At 44.0% G+C, this 22,555-nt stretch overlaps 1 protein-coding gene across 2 annotated transcripts in view; it reads left to right on the top strand.

Moving 5' to 3' along the window:
• The window catches only part of PDZRN3 (PDZ domain containing ring finger 3), a 249,317-nt gene that overhangs the window by 208,051 nt on the left and 18,711 nt on the right, over nucleotides 1-22,555 (top strand). For both annotated transcript variants that reach the window (XM_012740348.3, XM_012740356.3), the window contains 2 exons: nucleotides 18,665-18,912; nucleotides 21,749-21,836. In XM_012740348.3, coding sequence (XP_012595802.2) covers nucleotides 18,665-18,912; nucleotides 21,749-21,836 — 336 coding nt within the window. The remainder of the gene's footprint in view (nucleotides 1-18,664; nucleotides 18,913-21,748; nucleotides 21,837-22,555) is intronic.

Raw genomic sequence — 22,555 nt, 5'->3', positions numbered from 1 at the left:
GATTGAGTCCACATGCTGAAATCCCGTGCTGCTGCAAACAATTTTATTCTCCTTCCTAAAAGCAGCCCCTTTTTGCTTGGTTATTGAAAGTCTTTAACAGCTCAACAGCAGAGGAGAAATTTCAGAAATGTGCTTTGGCCAGGCCCAACTCTCTCAGGGGTCCTCAAACTACGGCCCGCCGAGGATATCTATCCAGCCCCCCAAGTGTTTTTGCCACCGCTGCCTGTCCTGCTTAGCAGCCGACTCGTCCCGGGTCCACAGTGCGCATGTGTGGAATGTGCACCGCACTCTCCAACGGTCTGAGGGACATTGAGCTGGCCCCCTGTTTTAAAAGTTTGGGGATCCCTGGTCCAGAGTAATCCCAATGCTTGCTGTGCTATATATATACCAGCAGTTATGTTGTCATCTGCATAAACTTTGTCTAGGTGACCATCTTTTCTGTCCCCTGCTGAACCTGACCATCTAGGGGATGGCCTGAAAGACCCTCTGCCCTGATGTGATGTCACCGTGGAACCAAAACTTCGAACGAGAAAATGAAGTCAGGGTGGGAAAGGATTTGGGTCCCTGCTTCCAGGATGCGACAGGATTGTCGGGGCAGGAGATTGTCTAAAAAGTCCATAGCGCATTCGCAGGTGGCAGAAGGGGAGTGATCGGAACCAAACAAGGAGGGTCGTAGGGTCCAGTCTAGTGAGGTTCCTCCTGCATTAAAAATAATCATATAATCTCCCAATTTGCAGATAGGGAAACTGAGGTCCAGAAAGGCCCAGTGGTTTCTTGCAATGGGAGTAGTATAATATTTGCTTATCATTTGATTCCCAGCATCTACCAATTGACTCACTTAGATACGAATCTTGTGGTGTTTTTAACCCTGTTCATATTTTCACACACATCTTTCATTTTTTTATAACTGTTCAGTTCTACAAACGTATCATAGGTCTACTAGATGCCAGGCGTACTGTGCAGTGGAAATATGGAATGATTTCACTGTTCTTTGTAAAATGTAATCACAAAAAAGCAAGGATCAATTATGATAATGTGGTCATATGTTAAGGCCCTTCGGTGCCTGTGAAGTCTAGAGAGTGAGTCATTTTATTTCCCATTTTACAGGTGATAAATATCCTACGATGTCAGCATTATTATTTTTTGTGCCATGTGTAGATCACACTGATAAATCTTTGAGAAAGGAGTACAAATGAATTTATTTTTTGATTCATAAAGGTTGTTAATCTTAGCAGTTTCTGTGTCTTTGACTACATAGATGTGTTCAATGTCAGTTTTTCCCATGCATTTTCACGGGTTCTTCTTGCAAAGCCAGTATTCCCGGAATTCTGCATCAGTTTCTCCCAGTGACCATTACGAAATTGCACACTGCAGTGGAGAGAACTTAGAGTGTGTTCATTCTAGTAATAAAAGTTGTCTCTGGTTGTATGGAAGAGTCTCGATAAACTACGAACATTTTGGCAATTCAGTAAAAATGCAGCTGGATTCTTTACTGCATATAAGTACTCCTAAACAGAAAATTTGTACATGTTAAAAAATTACATTATAATTGGTAAGATGGAGGGGGTTTCCCTGTGATAGGAATTTTATTCCTATTTAGAACTATATCTTAACACAGCAGAAAAGAGGCAACTACTTTCTCTTCTAACCTAAACTTTACCCATAAGTCAAGCAATAATTTGCGATTAGAGGCATAGAATTTTATCAAGATTTAGGACAAACACAAAGTTTTTGTGCTTTAATTTTGCACGTCAGCTAGCTAAGCAATGAAATGATATTCACCAACCCCATATGCACGCATGACATCTTCTCCAAATTGGTTCTGTTGCCATAACTCAGTAGAATAAGATACAGACGCCTGTTCCCCACTCTGCGAGAGCCAGTCTTGCTAACTGCAGACTTCACTTTTGCAGTTTTCCTCATGGGGAGCAGAGGGAGATGGTGGTTATGAAAATTTTCATAATGAAAATGAAGAAAATTACCCATCATACTGCCGTTTGGAACTGTTGATGTCCAATAAGCGTCAAAACTAAAAACCTAGGGAGTTTGGAAAAACCTAGGGAGTTTTTTTTTGTTTGTTTTGAAGCAGCAAACTTTATTATTAATAAAGCAAAAGGTCATTCTTACAGGGGTTAGCGGTTGCTGTAGTGTAGTGGCTATCACGTTTGCCTCACTCTTAAAGGGGTTAAGGGCGGACACACGTCCTAGTGGATGGTGACACTGTGGTCTCTCTGGGTTTCTCTTTTTTTTCCCTGTCTGGCTTTTCCCCCTTCCTGACATTGTCTAAACCAAGGGGAATGTTGTCTTTGTCCAGCCATGGAAGGTTGCAGGGAGCAGTTTTTCACCTTACATGGTTAGGCTGGGATGTGTTGTGGGGTCCAAAGCCCATGGGGGGAGGGCATGCTGTAATGTGCAGGGCGCCCTGTGTCCTTCCTGCCGTTTCTTGTGACAGTTGTAACTGCCCCTTATCTTGCGACTGTTGCAGTACGTTCTCTTACTCAGCACCCATTGGTTTACTTTGCTTCTTGCTTCCTTTCCTATTTGTATAATACAAATATTTGTATAATCGCATTGTATAATACAATTTTAAAACAATAATGTGGGATAGTTGATGTCAAGAATAAGAAGTTTTAGGAGTGAGAGGGTGGGGCTTCTCCAGCTGAGGCTGGGGAGCATGTGTCCCATTTATCACAGGGTTGCTGAGATGCAAGATTTAGTGGCTTTTCTAACCAATCAGAATAAACCATTCTTCCTTCTGCATCCAACCTCATTCTGGGTGGAGGTGCATGATTTCTGGGTCTTAGGAAGGAAGGTTTCCGGCAATAGACAGTACCTGAGATTGGGGCAAGGACAGCAGGTGGTGACCTTAATGTCCAGGAGTATTTGCGAGGGAAGCCCCCAGCGACAAACAGTGACCTGGGGTCCAGAGACGATTACAGAGAGCTTGTAACTATAGAGTAATCTAATAGCAGAACAGTGAAAATCCTCAACGAGCCTAGGACCTACCTAGCTTTTTATTTATTTCAAGACTTTGAAATTTGACATTTGCAATTGTTTAGTCTTGATAGTCACCTCTCAACAAGTATTTTAGCTTAACAACAAATAATGCTGTATTTAGAAGAAAGAAGCCAAGTTCAAGCTCCCCAAGCTACTGTTTAATAGCTAATAACTCTTAGGCACTACTTTCTGGGGTCCCAGTTTCCTATGAAGTTGGGAGGGCCCCCCTTCCTAAAATCTCTTTGCCCTTCCTGGCCCATGCTGTCACCCCAGCCTCTTCCAATCCATTCTTCACGATCATGTAGTCTAGCCTACAAACCTCAACACATATACTCTTGGTCCTCTTGACTCTCTTCCCTCCTCTTAAATTCTTGCTCAGCAATAAGAATATCTAAAATCTACTCTCTTGGCAAATTTCCAGTGTACAATACAGTATTATTAACTATAGTTAATAATTTTTCAAAACAGGAAAAAAGGGAACTATGAGATGATGGGTATGTTATTAATAATTCGCTTAACTGTATTAATCACTTTCTTTTTTTTTTTTTTTTTTTTTTTTTTTTTGAGACAGGCTTTCACTCTGTTGCCCAGGCTACAGTGAGTGCCGTGGCGTCAGCCTCGCTCACAGCAACCTCAAACTCCTGGGCTCAAGCGATCCTCCTGCCTCAGCCTCCCGAGTAGCTGGGACTACAGGCATGCGCCACCATGCCCGGCTCATTTTTTCTATATATATTAGTTGGCCAATTAATTTCTTTCTATTGATAGTAGAGACAGGGTCTCGCTCTTGCTCAGGCTGGTTTCAAACTCCTGACCTCAAGCAATCCACCTGCCTCGGCCTCCCAGAGTGCTAGGATGACAGGCGTGAGCCACCACGCCGGGCATTAATCACTTTCTTATACATGTGTACAGATGGTCCTCACCTTACCATGGGCTGCCTTCTGATAAACCTAGGGTGTTGGGAGTGTCCAAGTGAGTTCCCAAAATGTATTTCAAAAATGCATTTAATACACCTGACCTATTCGAACGTTATAGTTTAGCCTGGCCTACTTTAAACATGTTCAGAATACCTACGTTAGGCTACAGTTTACACAAAATCATCCAAGGCGAAGCCTATTTTATACTAACGTGTTGAATACTTCATGTTATTTGTTGAATACTATGCTGAACGTGAGAAACAGAATAGTTGCATGGATACTCAAAGTACAACTTCCACCGCATTGTGTATGGCTTTTGCACCATCGTAAAGTTGAGAAATCGTAAGTCAAAAAACCATCAGCAGGACTGTCTCGATATCAAAACATGTTATACACCTTAACATTAAATATATACAATGAAATATATACAATAAATATATACAATTTATTTCATTAAATATATACAATGAAAAATTTAAAAAAATAAAATAAAAGTCCTGCCAGAGCATAGTGGTTCATGCCTGTGATCCTAGCACTTTGGGAGGCCGAGGCGGGAGGATCGCTTGATGCCAGGAGTTAGAGACCAGCCTGAGCAACGTAGCAAGACCCCGTCTCTACAAAAAATAGAAAATTTAGCTAGGCATGGTGGCGCATGCCTGTAGTCCCAGCTACCTGGGAGGCAGAAGGATAACTGGAGCCCAGGAGTTGGAGGTTGCAGTGAGCTATGATGATGCCACTGCACTCTAGCCTGGATGACAGAATAAGACCCTGTCTCCAAAAAAAAAATCAAAATCCTGTGTTTAGCCTTCGAGAGTCAGTGTGGTCTGCCCTACCCATCCTTCCTGTCTCTACCCATAAAAGTGTGCGCTCACTCATGGGCACCAGCAGCCCCTCAATTGCACCAGGTTTTCTCCTGCCACAGGACCTTTGCATATGCCATTCTGTGTGTCGGGAATACTCATTCCTCTCTTCCTCCCCACTTAAATTGTTGCCTGTTCTTTGGATTTGTGCTCAACATCTCTTTCTCAGGAGAGTGCCCTCTGACCAACACCTGCCCCTCAACCCCTGCCAGGTTCTCTTTCCTTCCCTTCACAGCGGAATTATTAGTATCTTCTCCTTTTCCGGACTGCCACCTCCCTGGGGGCAGCTCCCATTTCTGGTTTTGCTCACCAGTGTATTTTATCGGCAACCCCAGACGGGGTGCCGAACACGTAGCTATTCTCAATAGTTGTTAGCCCAATAAGCCCGTGAATGAGCAACTGAATGCACAGTGTGTCGGTGCAGTACCTGGTTCACAGAAAATACCCAGGGAAGTTAGACTTTCATTATTTATTCAAAGAAGCTAAAGATGTGATTCCTGCCATCAACGAGCTCTGAGGAGTATTTCAAACTGCAGCCACACTTTTTAAGTGTATCCCTGGTGTGGAATTTTATTTATTTTTTTTAAGAAAGCAAATATTTATTTTTTTATTTTATCATATTATGGGGGTACAAGTGTTAAGGTTACATATTTTGCCCATGCCCCCCACCCCGAGTCAGAGCTTCAAGCATGTCCATCCCCCAAACCTTGCACATCTTACTCGTTGTAGTTGTATATACCCATCCCCTCCTCCCCCTCCCACCCTCCCGACACCCGATAAATGTTACTCCTATATGTCCACTTAGGAGTTGATCCGTTAATGCCAATTTGCTGGTGAGTGCATGTGGTGCTGGTTTTTCCATTCTTGAGATACTTCACTTAGTAGAATGGGCTCCAGCTCCATCCAGGAATATACAAGAGGTGCTAGATCACCGTTGTTTCTTATAGCTGAGTAGTACTCCATGGTTTACATAGACCACATTTTATTAATCCACTCGTGTATTGATGGGCACTTGGGTTGTTTCCACAGCTTTGCAATTGTGAATTGTGCTGCTATAAACACTCGAGTGCAGGTGTCTTTTTCATAAAGGGACTTTTGAGCTTTTGGGTAGATGCCCAGTAGTGGGATTGCTGGATCAAATGGTAGATCCACTTGTATCGCTTTAAGGTATCTCCATATTGCTTTCCACAGAGGCTGAACTAGTTTGCAGTCCCACCAGCAGTGTAGGAGTGTTCCTCTCTCTCCGCATCCACGCCAGCATTTCTTGTTTGGGGACTTTTTGATAAAGGCCATTCTCACTGGAGTTAAATGGTATCTCATTATGGTTTTGATTTGCATTTCCCTGATGATTGGAGATGTTGACCATTCTTTCATATCCTGGTGTGGAATTGTAAATGCTGTTTAAAAAATGGGAGGTATTTGAAAAGATCTGTCATAATGTATTTCAAATGTCGATTATGGACAAGCCAACTAATGATTACTGTTATACAAAAAAAAAAAAAAATAGCGTATTTTTCAACATTCAGTGGTAGTCTTTATTTTCTTGCTGGCACCAGGCTCTTTCAACTGAGTTTTTTTGTTTTTTTTTTTAACTGCAAAGACCATGGTTTAATGTTTACAGCATTTTCTTCGAGAATGCTATCTCAGTCGGTGTAATGGAAGTTTTACCACATGGTCTGCAAATCCTAAGATGAACTAGGTAGCTATTTAGGAGCTGAAATTAGTTTTGATCTAAGCTAAACACATCATAATTTTGTTTCTTTGGATGGAAAACAAAAAAGATGTCAAGCCACTTTTGTTCAGGTTCTACTAAAATTTTCAAGCACAAATCCACAAGAGCCAGGAAATTCTGTTTACAGTGAATCAACTTCAGTTTTGTTTTTTTCTCCCTGGTATGCATTGGTTTGTTACCTGACGTTTGCGTTGTGTTCAAAGATAGCTAAGACATTTCATAATCTTGTGGTAAGAGGAAAAAATAAAGTAGAAGACATTGATTGAGTCCAATAAGCATTTTTCAAAATTTGCTTTCTTGGCCCTGCTTGTCTTTAAAATTCAAGGGCTTCAAAAAATAAAAATAAATGTGTGATGTTGCTTGTTTTCTTACAGCTCAGAGCTTTCTCTGACTCTGAGAACCGACTGATGTTACTTTTGTCTTCACTGTACAATTCGCAGTCCCCCCAAGGACTGCACAGAATGCCTGTAGGACATTCGTAGGACAAACACATTGAAATTTGATGAGATGACTTGAACTGATGGAAGAAAATAGATTTCCGGTAGGTTAGTGAATAGCCGAAGAAGCTGGGGTTTTCTCCGGCCTGCTTGGTGAACGCGATACCCTTCCCAAGGCCAGTTCCGGGGAAAGGTCATTACGCTTGGCCACCTTGTTCCCGTGGCGTGTATAGTGAATGTCCTTCTTTGGCAGAGACCTTTGTCCCTCTCACTGGAGCGTCATGTTCCACTGTGGGGCCCGCCTGTCCCTCTTGGTGAGGACTGTCTCTTTCCACTGTATCCTCACATCGTTTTTGTTTTTTTTTTTTATTTCAGCATATTATGGGGGTACAAATGTTTAGGTTACCTGTGTTGCGTTTCCCTCCCTTTCCCCCCCTCCCCGAGTCAGAGCTTCAAGCGTGTCCACCCCCAGACGGTGCACATCTCACTCGTTATGTGTGTATGTACCCGTCCCCTCCTCCCCCCTGCCCGACACCCGATAAATGTTACTCCTATCTGTCCACTTAGGTGTTGATCCGTTAATGCCAATTTGCTGGTGAGTGCATGTGGTGCTTGTTTTTCCATTCTTGGGATGCTTCACTTAGTAGAATGGGTTCCAGCTCTAGCCAGGAAAATACAAGAGGTGCTAGATCACCCTTGCTTCTTAGAGCTGAATAGTACTCCATGGTGTACGTATACCACATTTTATAAATCCACTCGTGTATTGATGGGCACTTGGGTTGTTTCTGCATCTTTGCTGCTATAAACACTCGAGTGCAGGTGTCTTTTTTATAGAATGTCTTATGTTCTTTTGGGTAGATGCCCAGTAATGGGATTGCTGGATCAAATGGTAGATCTACTTGTATTGCTTTAAGGTATCTCCATGTTGCTTTCCACAGAGGTTGAACTAGTTTGCAGTCCCACCAGCAGTGTAGGAGTGTTCCCCTCTCTCCGCATCCACACTAACATTTATTGTTTTGGGACTTTTAAATAAAGGCCATTCTCACTGGAGATAAGTGATATCTCATTGTGGTTTTGATTTGCATTTCCCTGCTGATTAGAGATGTTGAGCATTTTTTCATATGTTTGTTGGCCATTATTCTGGCTGCTTTTGGAAAGTTCCTGTTCATGTCCTTTGCCCACTTTTTGATAGGGTTGTTTGATTTTCCTGATTCTAGTTATCAGCCCTTTATCGGATGGGTAGCTGGCAAAAATTTTCTCCCATTCTGTGGGTTGTCTGTTTGCAATCCTGACAGCTTCTTTGGCTGTGCAGAAGGTTTTTAGTTTGATCAGGTCCCATTTATTTATTTTTGTTGATGCTGTGATTGCCTTTGGGGTCATCTTCATAAATTCTTTGCCTAGGCCAATGTCTAGAAGAGTATTTCCAATGTTTTCCTCTAGAATTCTAATAGATTTAATAGGTTTGTTACTCCAGCGTGAGTTGATTTTTGTGTATCCTCACATCTTGGGATCAATATTATCACCTGAGATCACCTAAACTTCCCTTTGTTTCGCGGCTCAGGTCAGGGAACAGCACTGCCGGCTGTGCTGCTCAGTGGTTAGAACACACACTTGGGAGGCAGGCAGACCGGGTTCGAATCCCCATCTCTGCTTTCTTAAGCTGCACAGCTTTTAGGAAGCTGCCTGGCTTCCCAGGTGGGAGAGGTACCACCACCTACCTCACCCGTGACCTCCCTGCTGCGCAAATGGATGCAATCGTGCGTGCAAAGCACTGGTACGGTTCCTGACACACAACAGCCACCCAGCACTGGAGCCCAGAATGTCACATCCTTGCGATGGCTCCCAGGATCCAGGAAGGGCTCCCTCCCGTAGACAGGAGTGTAAGAGAAAATGCTTTTCATGTGACTTATTTGAAGTACAATTTTTACTCAAATGCGGCAGGTGGAAATTTTAGGAGCCCAAATCCGGGCTCATAGTTCCTGTAAAAGGTGGTGTCCTTTTACTGCACGTGCTGACCGTGAGCCGGACTCTAGTCTCAGCCTCTTACAATGAACCTCCACAACGCCATTTACGGAAGAGGCACAGGAAGAGGTTAGGAGATGGGCGCAAAGCTTGTGCGGTTACGACGACAGCTGGCCTGGGGCACTGTGCCGAGCGCTTTAATTACATCATTTAGTTGTTTCCTATGAGTTCAGATACTTAAACGTTCCCCGTTTTCAGTTGAGGCCACTGAGGCACACAGTGGTGGAGTAATCCACCCACAGTCCTACATCTGGCGCATGGCAGAGTGTGGCCCCAAGCCCATTTGTGTCTCACCCAGAGTCCCTGGTCACCACTTGATCAGTACATGCCATATTGATTCATCAAATCATTCATTGGGCACTCAGTGTGTACTGAACATGAACCCTAACTGCTTTCTGTGCAGAGCCTAAAATTAGCAACCTAGCTGGTTAAGTCCTACTATTAACCCATTTTACAGATGAGAAAACTAAGGCACTACGCTGCTCCAGATGGTACAACCTACACTTAAGCCCCCAGAGCTGAAGCTTTCAACCTTAGGGATGGTCCCTTATCAGATGTAGAACTCAGGATCTTGTCCTAATCTTGAAACTTCATTCACCACTCTTTTTACCATTCTTTTTAAATCCTGTGTGAGAACAGTTCTGTTTGACAGAGGACTCTTTCTCCCTGTCATTTTCTCTGACGATTAGAGGTTTGAGGGTAGAAACATTATTTTAGCCAATAGCTTCCTAAGTCTTCGAGGAAAACAGCCAACAAATTCAAGTCTATTCAAGATACTCACAGGACCCATACGAAGTTTACACTAGGGAGATGGAAATGACATAATACAACGGTTTTCATAAGGATTTGAGTGTGATGTTTGCAAAAACCCAACCCCACCTTCCTCCTCCGGTGTGTGGCCGTATTTGCATTTATAGCAGCCAGTGGCTTGTTAAGTGCAATAAAGTTGACATGCAAAAAGCAGCATGTCATCTTCGATATTCTAAACTTGGCACGCATCTCCCCATTCAAGGTGAAAGCCACGGCACCTTGAATGCAACGTCTGCTTACACACAAATGCTCTGTTCGCCTCTCGTGCTCATCTGTAAAACGGTGAGAGCAGCTCTACCTTCCTCGTGTGCAGATTACACGAGTGAATGCGAAGTGCATAGAATAGCAGCGAATGTAGAGGGAGTGCTGTACTCCTGTTGGAAGCTCTAGCTCAGAAGCTTGGAAGCTCTAGCATTTTACTTGAAGGATTCTGGACACTTCTGGATGACAAGGTGAGCAGTAAAGCCCAGGGCAGCTGCCACCAACTGTCATGGCCTGTTTGACCTGGATACACTCGGGGAAACACCTTTTCAAAACCCTTTTGGTGCAGAGAGGAGGTAGCTGAGCCACCCAGCAGCCCCTTCTATGTGTCCAGGGCCCCCGGGCAGGTGTCTAGAGGCCAGATCATCACCTGCTCTGCTGCTACACTGGACTGCCTCCCTGGGGACAATCAGAAGCGGGGTCACGGCCGGCCCTTCCAGCGCTCAGCGTGAGTTCGAGCACGGCACCCCATCTTCTAGATGGACACAGCCTCGGGCCGACTGCCCTGCTCCCTTCCTTGTCTGGGCACTTTGCCCACAGCTCAGCTATAAGCTGGGGTCCTGCAGAGGAGCTCTCAAAAGGGAGTGACAGACAGAGACAGTCGTCCAAGAAAAAGAAAGAAGCCACTTTGCAGTGTCTGATTTCCTATGAGGTCTATAAATTGGGTATTTCTTGTGTCTTTCGTTTATATGGGAGGGGGACGAGTTAGCCGGTTATCTTTTTAAGTGGCCCCACCTTGTCACTTGTATGCAGTACAGAAACCAGAGGCCTAGGGAGAGCTGGGCCAGCTCCACCTTGTTCTTTTGCATATCCTTCGAGACCTTTCTGGACCTCATTTTTTCCATTTTCAACAAAGCAGAGGATACTTTCCTTGATACTATTTTGATCATCTCAAAGAAATTGTCCAATATAAATTTAAGGTAAAAGATACTTCTCATTAAATGTGTACATGTTTTTTACCCTTGAATTTCCAAAGAAGGGCTTAGGAGATGTAGACGGGAGGGGCATTTGGCTGTAGAAATACCCTGTTTCCAAGTACTCACCACTGGGCTTTCTGATGATATCTTGAGCAGCTACTGCTTTAAATTAATCACCTTTAAGATGATGGAAAAATGTGCATGTTAATTTTAAGATTCATACTGGTTTAAGTGTCCTCTACTTTAATGGAGATCTGGATGTCACTGCTTAAAATATTTCATGGTGATGATGTCAAGGTTTCCAAAAGGAGATAAGATATTGACTAAAATGGGACTGATATCCGAAAATAACATATTTTTTAAAATTTTAGGACTAGTAGTTTTTAAAGAGCAAGTACATGCCCATTTTTAGCTTAGCCTGTATTTCTTTAAGACATATCATCTATTTCACTATTCAGACCCTAGTAGCCACATATATTCTCTATTTGAGAAAACAGTAAAGGATTTTAAAATGTGAGACCCTTAACTTAGACACGAGGAAGACTTCTCCAACAAAATTACCTAGGCTATCAATTCATTGGTGCAGGACACTCGGAATGGAGTAAGGAAGGTTTCTCCTGGTTGTAGAAATACTCAACCTAAGGAAATTAGGATCAGGATGCATTTAGAAAATACCATGAGGCCGGGCATGGTGGCTCATGCCTGTAATCCTAGCACTCTGGGAGGATCGCTCAAGGTCAGGAGTTCGAAACCAGCAAGAGCGAGACCGCATCTCTAGTAAAAAGAGAAAGAAATTAATTGGCCAACTAAAAATACATAGAAAAAATGAGCCAGGCGTGGTGGCGCATGCCTGTAGTCCCAGCTACTCGGGAGGCTGAGGCAGGAGGATCGCTTGAGCCCAGGAGATTGAGGTTGCTGTGAGCTAAGCGGACGCCACAGCACTCTAGCCCGGGCAACAGAGTGAGACTATCTCAAAAGAAAGAAATAAAATACCATGGACCAACCCAACTGAGGCCCCAATTAGAACCCCAGAGTACCCATGCATATTTAAGTTTTTACTACATGGAACCGGGATCTATGTATGCATAGTGTATATATGTATATAAATACATCTTTGAAGTGAGTACTTGTCACAGAAACAGATTAATTTGAACACCATTTATTCACTAAGGCTCATATTCCTTCTTAACTGCCTCAATGCATACATTTTAGATAAGTCGCCTTCCCTTCATCAAGCCCTAGAGCAGACTATAAATTTGAAATAAATTAAGACAGACAGGGAGTTTCCTAAATGAAAAGATTTTTTTTTTATCCAACCTATATCAGGGCTCGAAACCTTTTACTTTTCAGTGTATAGTTTATTATCATCTATTGCTTCCAGTGGAATCTAAGTTTTAATTAGTTTGAAAACAGAGGTGTGATATTTTACAGAATGAAATCACTGCCCCTGTATTTAATTAAATGAACCCTATAAAAGTTAGATTTTAGCCAGGGGCATAATTTATAGTAGGCTGAATTTAAAATTGCATTAGTACTTTGTAGGGGGGTCATTTGCCCGTGTAATAGAAATAGAGGTGCTCATGATAGCTGATCTTCAGAAACCCAATGTCTCCCCCTAATAGATACTTAGTCTCTAACATGGAGAGAGTATGGTGTGTTCTTTGTGAACATTACATTTTAAATATCCTGAACCGATTACAGTTAAGCTGTAGAAAACTTTTGAAAGCTGTCCGCCTTTTGAAAAGTGACACTCTATGACAATAGTTTAACCAATGGCATTTCTAGGTAGACAGTGAAAGCCAAGCCTCTTTCTGGGTCATGGGCCCAATGAGTGTCGCAGCGTGTGTAGTCTGGCCACCTGAGCCAAATGCCCAGATGTCTTGGTAAAACGCCACCCGTTTCTTAAGTGAGTCTCATCGGTGGTGGCCTCATCCCCTGCCCCCCGCCCCCATCAGCCAAGAGAGAAACTGTCACACTCAACAACTTTGGTAAATACTTGCTGAATGAGTGAAAGACAGATGGGTTGCCGGTGACATTTACCTCCCAAATGGAAAACCCACGACGTTTGTATTAGTTTTGAGGACCAGCAGTGGAAAAGACAGCCACAAGTACCTCCTACAGAGAGCAGCGACTGTGTTATCTCAGCTTTTAAATGCAACCAGGAAGGATTGGTTGCACGCCCTCAGTGTAATTGTCTGTCTCTTCTCCAGAGACCTTACACTAAAGGACCTCTTTAAGGTCCCTTCGTGTCATGTCCTATTTGCAGCAGTGATGTTTGCTATGGGACTAACTGATTGGATTTTCACCGTAATTGTACCTAAGTCCCAGGGGTCCGACCAGAGCTTTAGGTGAATAATGTAAGCATTTAATTTATAATAAAGATAAAGTTTGCAATCAGCATTTCCTGTTCCCAAACATTCCATTTACTTGGTCTTAAAGCTGCATAAACTGTTTTAAAGGCAATCTGCTCAATTGGGCGAGTTAATGATATTGAATTTGACCGGGCCAAACGTCACCGCATGAGCAGCCCGCCTATAATCACAGCCATCATCGCCGCCGTTCTGTGTAATGTAAATGCAATGCTAATCCCGGGAATAAAAGTTGTCATTCTAGGTTGGCTGACGGCGTGCACCGGAGTCATCACCTCGCTAAGTCTCTCAGTGATGCGATCCCAAGATGACAGTGTTTGTAATAAGCGTTATGCGCACAAGGTAATTCAAAACAAATTTGGCTGCAGAAATGGATCGTCTAGGACAGCAAACTCCCGCCTCGTCTCTTGCAAGAGAATGTAATGATCCCTCAAGTACCTTGTCAAGGAGCTTGGGTGGCAGGGGTCAAGCCCTGTAATATTTATCGGCGGCCTCCCCAACCCCACCCCAGAGAATCCCAACTCAGGGACTGCAAATATCCATGTGTAATATCAATAGCCCAGAAACATCCAAGATGGGCAGCGAGCTTCCTGGCAAGTAAAGAAGCCTTTTGATATACAAATATCTCTTGAGATCCACTAACTAGTTTGGAGTTTGCTTCTTTGATGTATAGATTATTTCCTTCTAAGAAAATGTGACTTATCTGATCCCTATTAGCACTGGTATGTTGGTCAATTTTTATTATTGGCATCTTAGGCATTATAAGTAGATTATCTCATCTAGATTTTATAATAACCTTAATAACCCTTTGCACTCGGTTGCTTATTTCTCGATTCCTTTATTCTACTCCGGATTTAATTTTTTAAACACCCCAGATTTTACCAAGCGCGGCAGTAGAATAAAAAACTGGAGTTTCTTTTCCTACAAACCTATTTATTGGGATTTTTTTTTTTTTGTATTTCAAATTATTGATACATTCCGAGAGTCATTTTAATGTCGAGTCCCACTCGACATCCGAGTGCAAAAGGTTTAAGAAGCATGACACTATATTTATTTTGCAGATGAGGAAAGTGAGCAGTTAAATTGCCAGGACTCCAACCCTGGTCTTGATCCCAAAGTAGCCCTCCCAACGCACTTCCGCCCCTGAGCTGTGAGGAGGGACGGGGGCACTTGGCTTGTGGAGGGGCTTACTGGAATTCTGTGCGACAGAAAATACCAGTCACTCAGTACCATGCAGTTTTCATTGGCACAATGCCTTTCTGTGGAACCCAGCCATAAGCAACAGTGACATTCTTAGAAATGCTCTTTGATCCCACCTCTGTCACCCCAAAGTTCCAGCCAGGCCTCCCTTTGGGGTTGCCACTGCTCTTTCTTGGGCAGTAGAGATGCTACAGGTATCATTGCAGCAATGCCTTTTAATAACACCCAAAGTGGAGGAGATTCGGAAAAACCTTCCATAATTGAGTGACACAGGGGACTTCTTTGCCCTCATGAATCCTCTTAGCTTAGACCGATCCAAGCAGGTCCTTCATGCATCAATTGCTAGGTACCATTTAAATTAATGTCCACGCAGGGGTTCTAGCATTGATTAAGTCTCTCCAAGTAAAGCAAGAGTTGCCATCACTTTTCCATAAAAATGAGCTGATTGAGATGTGCTCCTACCCAGAGAAGCATTTTCACTAATTCTGTTACATAGACAGAAGAATGACTATAGGAATAAGTGAGAATACATTCATGCCTAATTTTGCAGTATATCTGTGCAGTATTTACATTGGTTAAGATGTTTGGGGCTGTAGGTATTTAAGATCCAAGTCAAACAGCCTACAATATAAGGAATATATTAAATATGATTGGAAGTTTGGGGATATAAGATGTTCAAAGTTTAGTTAGTTCACTTCTTCAATAATATTCTCAGAGACCCCAATTCTCCCATTTTTCGACTCCGCCATCCTCGGTGCGTTAACCTGGCCTGCAAGGCCAGTTCCCAATGCGGTCCCAACATGCTGGCACAAGTCCAAGAAGTGCATGCAGATGACTTGGCCAGAGGCGGAAAAGAGCCACCCCTACCTCATGTCCTGTTTTAAGGATGAACAAAACCTCAGATCACCCTAACAGATTCCCCATTCTATAACCAGAATCACGCTGCCTGCCATGCCCATGCCTAAATCCATCACTGGGCAAAGGAACATTCCCTTTTGGACATAACTGGAAGACTCCCAGGGTCTAATTCCCCACCCTCCATTCATGTAGCTTAGCGTTCCTCTTGAAGAGAACACCAAGTTGAAGAGCAAGAAGATACCATAGTAAGAACATCCTATTTTCATTCCTTTTCACCGAAAGGCCTGGTGTTTATAGGAGAGAAAGCACAAATTTGCCATATCTTGCGGGACCCACTCACAATTGCTATTGTCTAATAAGTTCATTGTGGGTAAAACCAACTCCTCTGCAAGCCATCCCCGTTGTACACCAAATGCAGAAAACCAGGGTTGGTCTAGTTGGTCTTGGCCTGTCCACACTTTGCTGCATCGATTTATTCCCAGTAACAGGGTCACTATTGCATTGTCAATCATGTTGTATTTTTGACTCTTGGTGCCACGTGTTAATGGAAAATACGGCTCAAATAGTTCTGCCCCAGCATGCATTTCACAGCACTCCAAGTTCTTGAGTGCTCCCACCTCCCTCCCTCCCCTCCCATCCCAAGCCCTCAGCTTTCTGGGCTCTAAGCAGGGAAGAACTCACGAAGGTCAACTGGTTTGGAAAGAGAGAAAGAATTCCTTTGTGTCTTTTTATTCTTTTCTCAAGAGCAGCAGCCTGAAGACCTTTGTAGTGTTTGACCCCACCATTCCTAGTCCTCCAGGACAGGGGATTTAAAAGTTCGGTGGTTCAGACGGTCCCTTATTTACTGGTACACTTGAGTCATTTTGCGACCCAGAGTTCCTGTTCTGCCCAACTCCCTCATGATATAAGTAAATTACTTAAGCGGATTGAATCCAAAGCATTAACAACCTCCACTGGCGTGATTTCATTTGGGCTTTATCCCAAGGAAAGAACCTGACCTCTATTTTTTGCCCCAGAAGTTGTTTACAAATGGACTTCAGCCCAAGAGTTGTTGTCCCTATAGGGCCACAGTGAAAGGGTTTAGGAAAAAAAGAGAAAAATAGCTGTGCAATCAATACCTGTGTTCTGTTTGGACACAGAGAAACTGAAGTGCTCTATCTCAGAGGATGGACCCTAATTGTCAGCGTGCTAAGAAGTCCAAGATACTAACTGGGGTGGGAGCATGTATATGCCAGACAGGAAGAGGCTATGGTTTAGTGTTCATTTTGACATTTACAAATAAATGCTAAGAACATGCACATTGCAAGAATGGAATATTAATCTACAAGATTTAAACTCAGAAACTCCTACAGGATATGACTCGAATGGGTCAGTGTTCTCTAGAAAAAATCTGAGAAGATGAAGTTGTGCAGCCATGTGTTCAGGGGAATATAATTCTTTATACCATAATTTCATATTTGATTTTTAAAAGCCAACCAACCAGTTGGGGAAACACTTATTAATGTTAAAATATTTCAGAGCCTGATAAGTTTCATGCAGTCCGATCTTAAAACACTACCAAACTGTCTGCACGTGATATAAACCACCTGAACAAAAATTCTTTTGTTTTATGGGGAAGGGAGAAGATAAATTAAATAGTTAGATATCCATGTTGTTTGGAATGGCTTCAATTTTTAGAAATAAGATTCTGTTTTCAATTTCGTCTTACATAAGCCATCTGAAAGGTAGTTGTGCCTAGTTAGTTTTGATTATACCATTGGGGAGAATGCTGAATACAGCAGGTGGTGTTCTGCCCACCCTAGAACCAGTACAGGCATCTCATGAGGTTTATTTGAGGTTGCAGAGGAGGTCGAGATAATCATACTTTTGGTCCCGTCAACTTCCTATAGACTATGTCGGGTAAACTGGTGAGAAGTATCTTAAGTCATGTGGTAAACAGCAGACACTCAATAAGTGCAGGATCTGGGGATGCAGCAAAGCACTGTATACAGTGGGACACAAAACAGCCACGACGCTGTTGTTACCCCAGTCATTGGATATTTGCATTCCTTCCTCATAATATCTGCTATATTGGTAGATAATATGGCCTATGCTATCATTTACTTAATATTGTCTTTTTTAAAAACAGAAAAGCGCAGAGAGAGAGGAACACTCCTACACTGCTGGTGGGACTGCAAACTAGTTCAACCTCTGTGGAAAGCAATATGGAGATACCTTAAAGCGATACAAGTGAATCTACCATTTGATCCAGCAGTCCCATTGCTGGGCATCTACCCAAAAGATCCAATGACACTCTACAAAAAAGACACCTGCACTCGAATGTTTATAGCAGCACAATTCATAATTGCAAGGCTGTGGAAACAGCCCAAGTGCCCATCAATCCAAGAGTAGATTAGTAAAATGTGGTATATGTATACCATGGAGTACTATTCAGCTCTAAGAAACAACGGTGATATAGCACATGTTATATTTTCCTGGTTAGAGCTGGAACCCATACTACTAAGTGAAGTATCCCAAGAATGGAAAAACAAGCACCACATGTACTCAACAGCAAACTGGTATTAACTGAGCAGCACCTAAGTGGTCACATAGGTACTATAGTAATAGGGTATTGGGCAGGGGGGAGGGGGGAGGGGGGCAGGTGTATACATATATAATGAGTGAGATGTGCACCATCTGGGGGATGGTCACGCTGGAGACTCAGACGTCGGGGGGAGGGGAGGTATGGGCATTTATTGAAACCTTAAAATCTGTACCCCCATAATATGCCGAAATAAAAAAAAAAAAAAACAGAAAAGCAAATGGATTAATTTGAAAAGGAAACTTCCTATCACTTCCATAAAAGAAAAGCTGGTATCATCAGCCACAAACTGGGGGGGGGAAATGCGCAGCATTAAAACATAGCAATGTAATTAATTTCTAGTTAGCTGTGATTGTCTGATAACGGCTGTGAGCCCAGGGCTGCTCTTTTCTTTCGCAGGCGAGATTAGCAAGCGATGAAATTGTGTCAAAAACATTTCAGTAGGGGGCCAGGCCTTCCCCCCCCCCCCGCTGTGACATTTATTATTTGGCGACAGATCTGGGAGACCTCCACGCTCAGTCTGTCCCCACCGTAGGCCTCTGCAGGAAACCTAGAGAACGGAAGTTCTCTTGACGTCGCCACACGCGATGGTTTCTTTTGCCTGCTGACACAACACGACAGCAGTCGGGCCCCGGTGTCATCAGTCCTTCCGGTCTCTGCCTCCTCACGAGCCTAACCCTGTCCCACCCTCCACGTCTGCCACCAGGTCAACGGCAGGGACTTGTCCAGAGCGACCCATGAGCAGGCCGTGGAAGCTTTCAAGACAGCCCGGGAGCCCATAGTGGTGCAGGTGCTGAGGAGGACGCCCAGGACCAAGATGTTCACGCCTCCCTCAGAGTCCCAGCTGGTGGACACGGGGACCCAGACCGACATCACCTTTGAACACATCATGGCGCTCTCCAAGCTGTCCTCCCCGAGCCCGCCCGTGCTGAGCCCCTACCTCTTGCCAGAAGAGTAAGTCCCGTGGTCCCCACTCACTAACGCAGGGGTCCTCAAACTTTCCAGACGGGGGGGGGGGGCCAGGTCACTGTCCCTCAGGCCGCTGGAGAGAGCGGCTCACATTGCACGCATGCGCACTGCGGGCCCGGGACCAGTCGGCCGCTAAGCAGGACAGGCAGCGGTGACAATCACCGGGAGGGCCGCATAAATGTCCTCGGTGGGCCGCATGTGGCCCTCGGGCCGTAGTTTGAGGACACCGGCACTTAACGTGTTTAAGTAGGGGCAAAGCAGCAGGGCGAAGTTGGGTTTTGTTTGTTTTTTTTCTCCCCTTCCGTGGGGTGAAAAAAAAAATTAATGTGCCTCATAATTTTCCTCCAAGTTGCCCATGTTTAACTTTATTGTTTATAGAGGCCATAAATCGAATCCTGCTCAAAACCGCTGCGACATATTAATGACTTTATTATAACCCTGGAGCGGAGTTATTCAAATTATAGTCTAAGAACAAAATTACTTACAAATGTTGTAAAAGTTGTTCCAGAATAAAATTTAATCGCCCCAAATGGTAACGGCAAGATGCTGCAGTCATGACTAGAGGGAACCCGGGTGGCTCTTTTAAACAGACAACAGAGTCAGTCGTTGTGGGTACAGACAGCCCCGAAGGGTGGGTGTTGGGCTTCCTTGGGTCTCATTTCAAGCCTGGATCCATGTAATAAGGCCACACATGCCTCATATAAGTGTCACGCATGCCAATTAAATAACAGCTGTGCTTCAAGTTTCTTTACACGTGGCTCTTCTTAACCTTTCTGCCAGAGACAGTCATTCAGAGCCTTCAAATCAGAAAAGCCTGATGCTCAAACTAATTTCTAGCTGTGGAACTTAGGTAGCTTAGTTTCTTGGGCTGCATTTTCCCTGTATTAAAATGGCGATAGTATCGCTCTCATAGGATTGGGGAAGGATTAGAGGAAATAGTACGTGGACGGTCCTCAGCTCAGCACGTGGTGATCGTCGTTAACTGCAGGACTCTTGATGTAAACCATTCAGGAAAAAATGAAGAGCAAGAAATTTTATGAAACAGACCGCTGGCTCAAACGATGTCCAGTTTGATGTAGCTTTTTGTACGTGACTTTGCACATCTGAGCACAAAGTCTCTGTAGCTGGCGTTAGGGTCACCCCTGTCTCTTCCCATCGTAGGCTCATCCAGGGTCAGATGATTGGCTTGATACATTATTTCTAAGGGCGTCTTACCTCTTACAGGGAAAACCTCTATATGCGAGTGATACCTGTTGGATCTCTACTGGGAACTCAAGAGCAGAAGCAAGCGTCCAATTCTGTCATATTCTGGATAAAGGCCTGGGCTAATTCCCCAGGCCTGAAAAAGTAGATTTGGCCACAGCTGACAGCGTGTAGAGACAGGGGACAGGGCCTCCATCTGACATTGACCCGCAGGTTGCAAAGACCTGTGTCCCTTATTTCTCGCCACTGCCCCTTTGTACACACGAGGAACTGCAGCTCCCCAGTTTTGCCCAGTTTGAGTCGGCAGCAGCTGGACAGAAAGGCAGGTCTGTTGACCTCCACTCCCTGCTCTTAACCCTGAGACTCTGTAGCCCCACAATCCAGCTGACCCTTGGAAACAACCGGCTGATTCGCCGAGGGCGATGATTCAAACCCTTTTCCTGGCATTACAGAACACCACTGGCTCGTGTTATCGATGGGGCCTTTAAGGCTACTCCAAGTTGTCGGTGACAGGCCTTTTAGAAGCCAAACCCCCAATTTCCTCTTCAGTCTAGTTAACATGACATGACTTATCCCTCGGGGGCGATTTGAGAAATGTCAGAAGAGTGCAGAGGTCAGACAGCAGCAAGAGCGTGCTTTGGGGCTGAATGGGGAGTGTTAAAAGGATGCTCAAAAGCCCAGACCTTCCAGCGGCATCCTCAGCACTCAAAGCCCCTTAAGTGCGGGCAGTATATTTGCCTGATGGGTCCTGAAAATTGAAAGCCAGCCCTTGTTTCAAAACCAAGAGCCCGGGAGGAAAGACCGGAGCCCATTGATCGCTGCCCTGACCTTTGAGAACGTGAAGGTTTGAGTCCCCGGCCAACAGCCCCAGACTGGAACTTTCCATCTGCATCTGGCAGTATGGACTCTCCCAGCTCCTTCCAGAGCCGCTGACCGAGCATGTTAGAATCCCCACCGCCTTGGCCCCTGGAGGTTCCGTTAGTAACATTTCCAAAAAGGTAGCGAGTTCTGTAAATTGCATTTATAAATGGAAAACACAAGCCTCTGGTCTCCTAGCAGGATGAGTGTGTACATGGAAACATGCCTACACATATGCCTGCATGTATGTACATATGTTACAAGCATGTATGTGCATACTGGGTTGTCATATCAAACATACTAAAAAAGACGCTGTCCTAAAAGACAGCATAACAGTTTTGGTCACAGCCTTCCGAACTGGTCTCAGAGGCCAACACGGATCTTTGAGTGTCGCCTAAAGTCAAGCCTGTTTCTCTGCAGAGATAAAATCTAACGATGAAGCAGTAAATATGGGCCAGTCTCCTGCTTGGAGACCTCGTTAGGAATTGGTCACATGGAATCGCAGGACTGGCAGGCTCAGAGATGGGCTCTCAGCTGGCGTCTTAACTCCTTCCAGAGGAAACGGGCTTTTACAGCGAACGGTGGAAATATGGTAGTAGAGGCCCTGCCCGAGCTGAGAGCCCCAGCCAGTGGCCGGTGAGCTAAGAACGGGCCCAGACGCTGGGCAGTGCCGGGGTACAGCTGGGCCTGACCATGGGGACAAGAAAAATGGACGACCATTTTAGCAGTGGGGACTTAAAGATCTTGCATCTTTCTGCAGGCATCCCTCAGCCCATGAATACTACGATCCAAATGACTACATTGGGGACATCCACCAGGAGATGGACAGGGAGGAGCTGGAGCTGGAGGTAGGAGCCGTTATTTTAAGAGTCATTATCAAGAATGCACAATGCCTACTGAGTTCTCTATAAGCATAAGTTTTGTTTATGGAAAAGATCAAAAGCATGAACCGCTTTTAATCATGCCGGTGGAAAGTTCTTTCCCCCCTCAAAACAGAGCTTATCAATCAAGTCCAAAAAGCAGAAATTTACGATTTCTTTTTTTTTTAATTTGAATCACTTAAGAGATAGGACAATAAATCCTGTTGTCAACCTCTGAATGCACCCAATCCATACATCCTTGTAACTAACGTGAGCCTCCTCACCTTCCTACCGTTTGTCACTTTTTTTTACTCAAAGGTAGAGTAAAAGAAGGCTCAAAAAGAAGTAGATAAATTACTAGAGAGAATGCTAGCCCACCCTCAACAAAAAGGGTTTGCTCACTGATGCACTTGCTTCAAGTTTTCTGACACTGATTTCGAAAAAAAAACAAACAACTCCATAAACCCTCCTCGAGGGTTATTTGAGGCCAAATACGTCTCAAGATTCATATAATTTCAAATTGGCCTCTCTTTAAGTTTTAAACTATTTAGAGGACACCAGGCCACCACCAGAGTTTTATTCTTCATTGTCCTTTTAAGGAGAATGATAAAATATAGAGAAATCGCCAATTTTCATAAGGTATTTATATTTTGGGGAAAAGTGTTTCATATTTCAACATTTTTTAAAAAAAACACAAGTATTTTTGA

Source organism: Microcebus murinus, chromosome 28, assembly GCF_040939455.1.
Source record: "Microcebus murinus isolate Inina chromosome 28, M.murinus_Inina_mat1.0, whole genome shotgun sequence".
In the NCBI taxonomy this organism is placed as follows: domain Eukaryota; kingdom Metazoa; phylum Chordata; class Mammalia; order Primates; family Cheirogaleidae; genus Microcebus; species Microcebus murinus.
The sequence above is the reverse complement of the archived record's forward strand: the minus strand, read 5'-3'. Positions and strand labels throughout refer to the sequence as shown.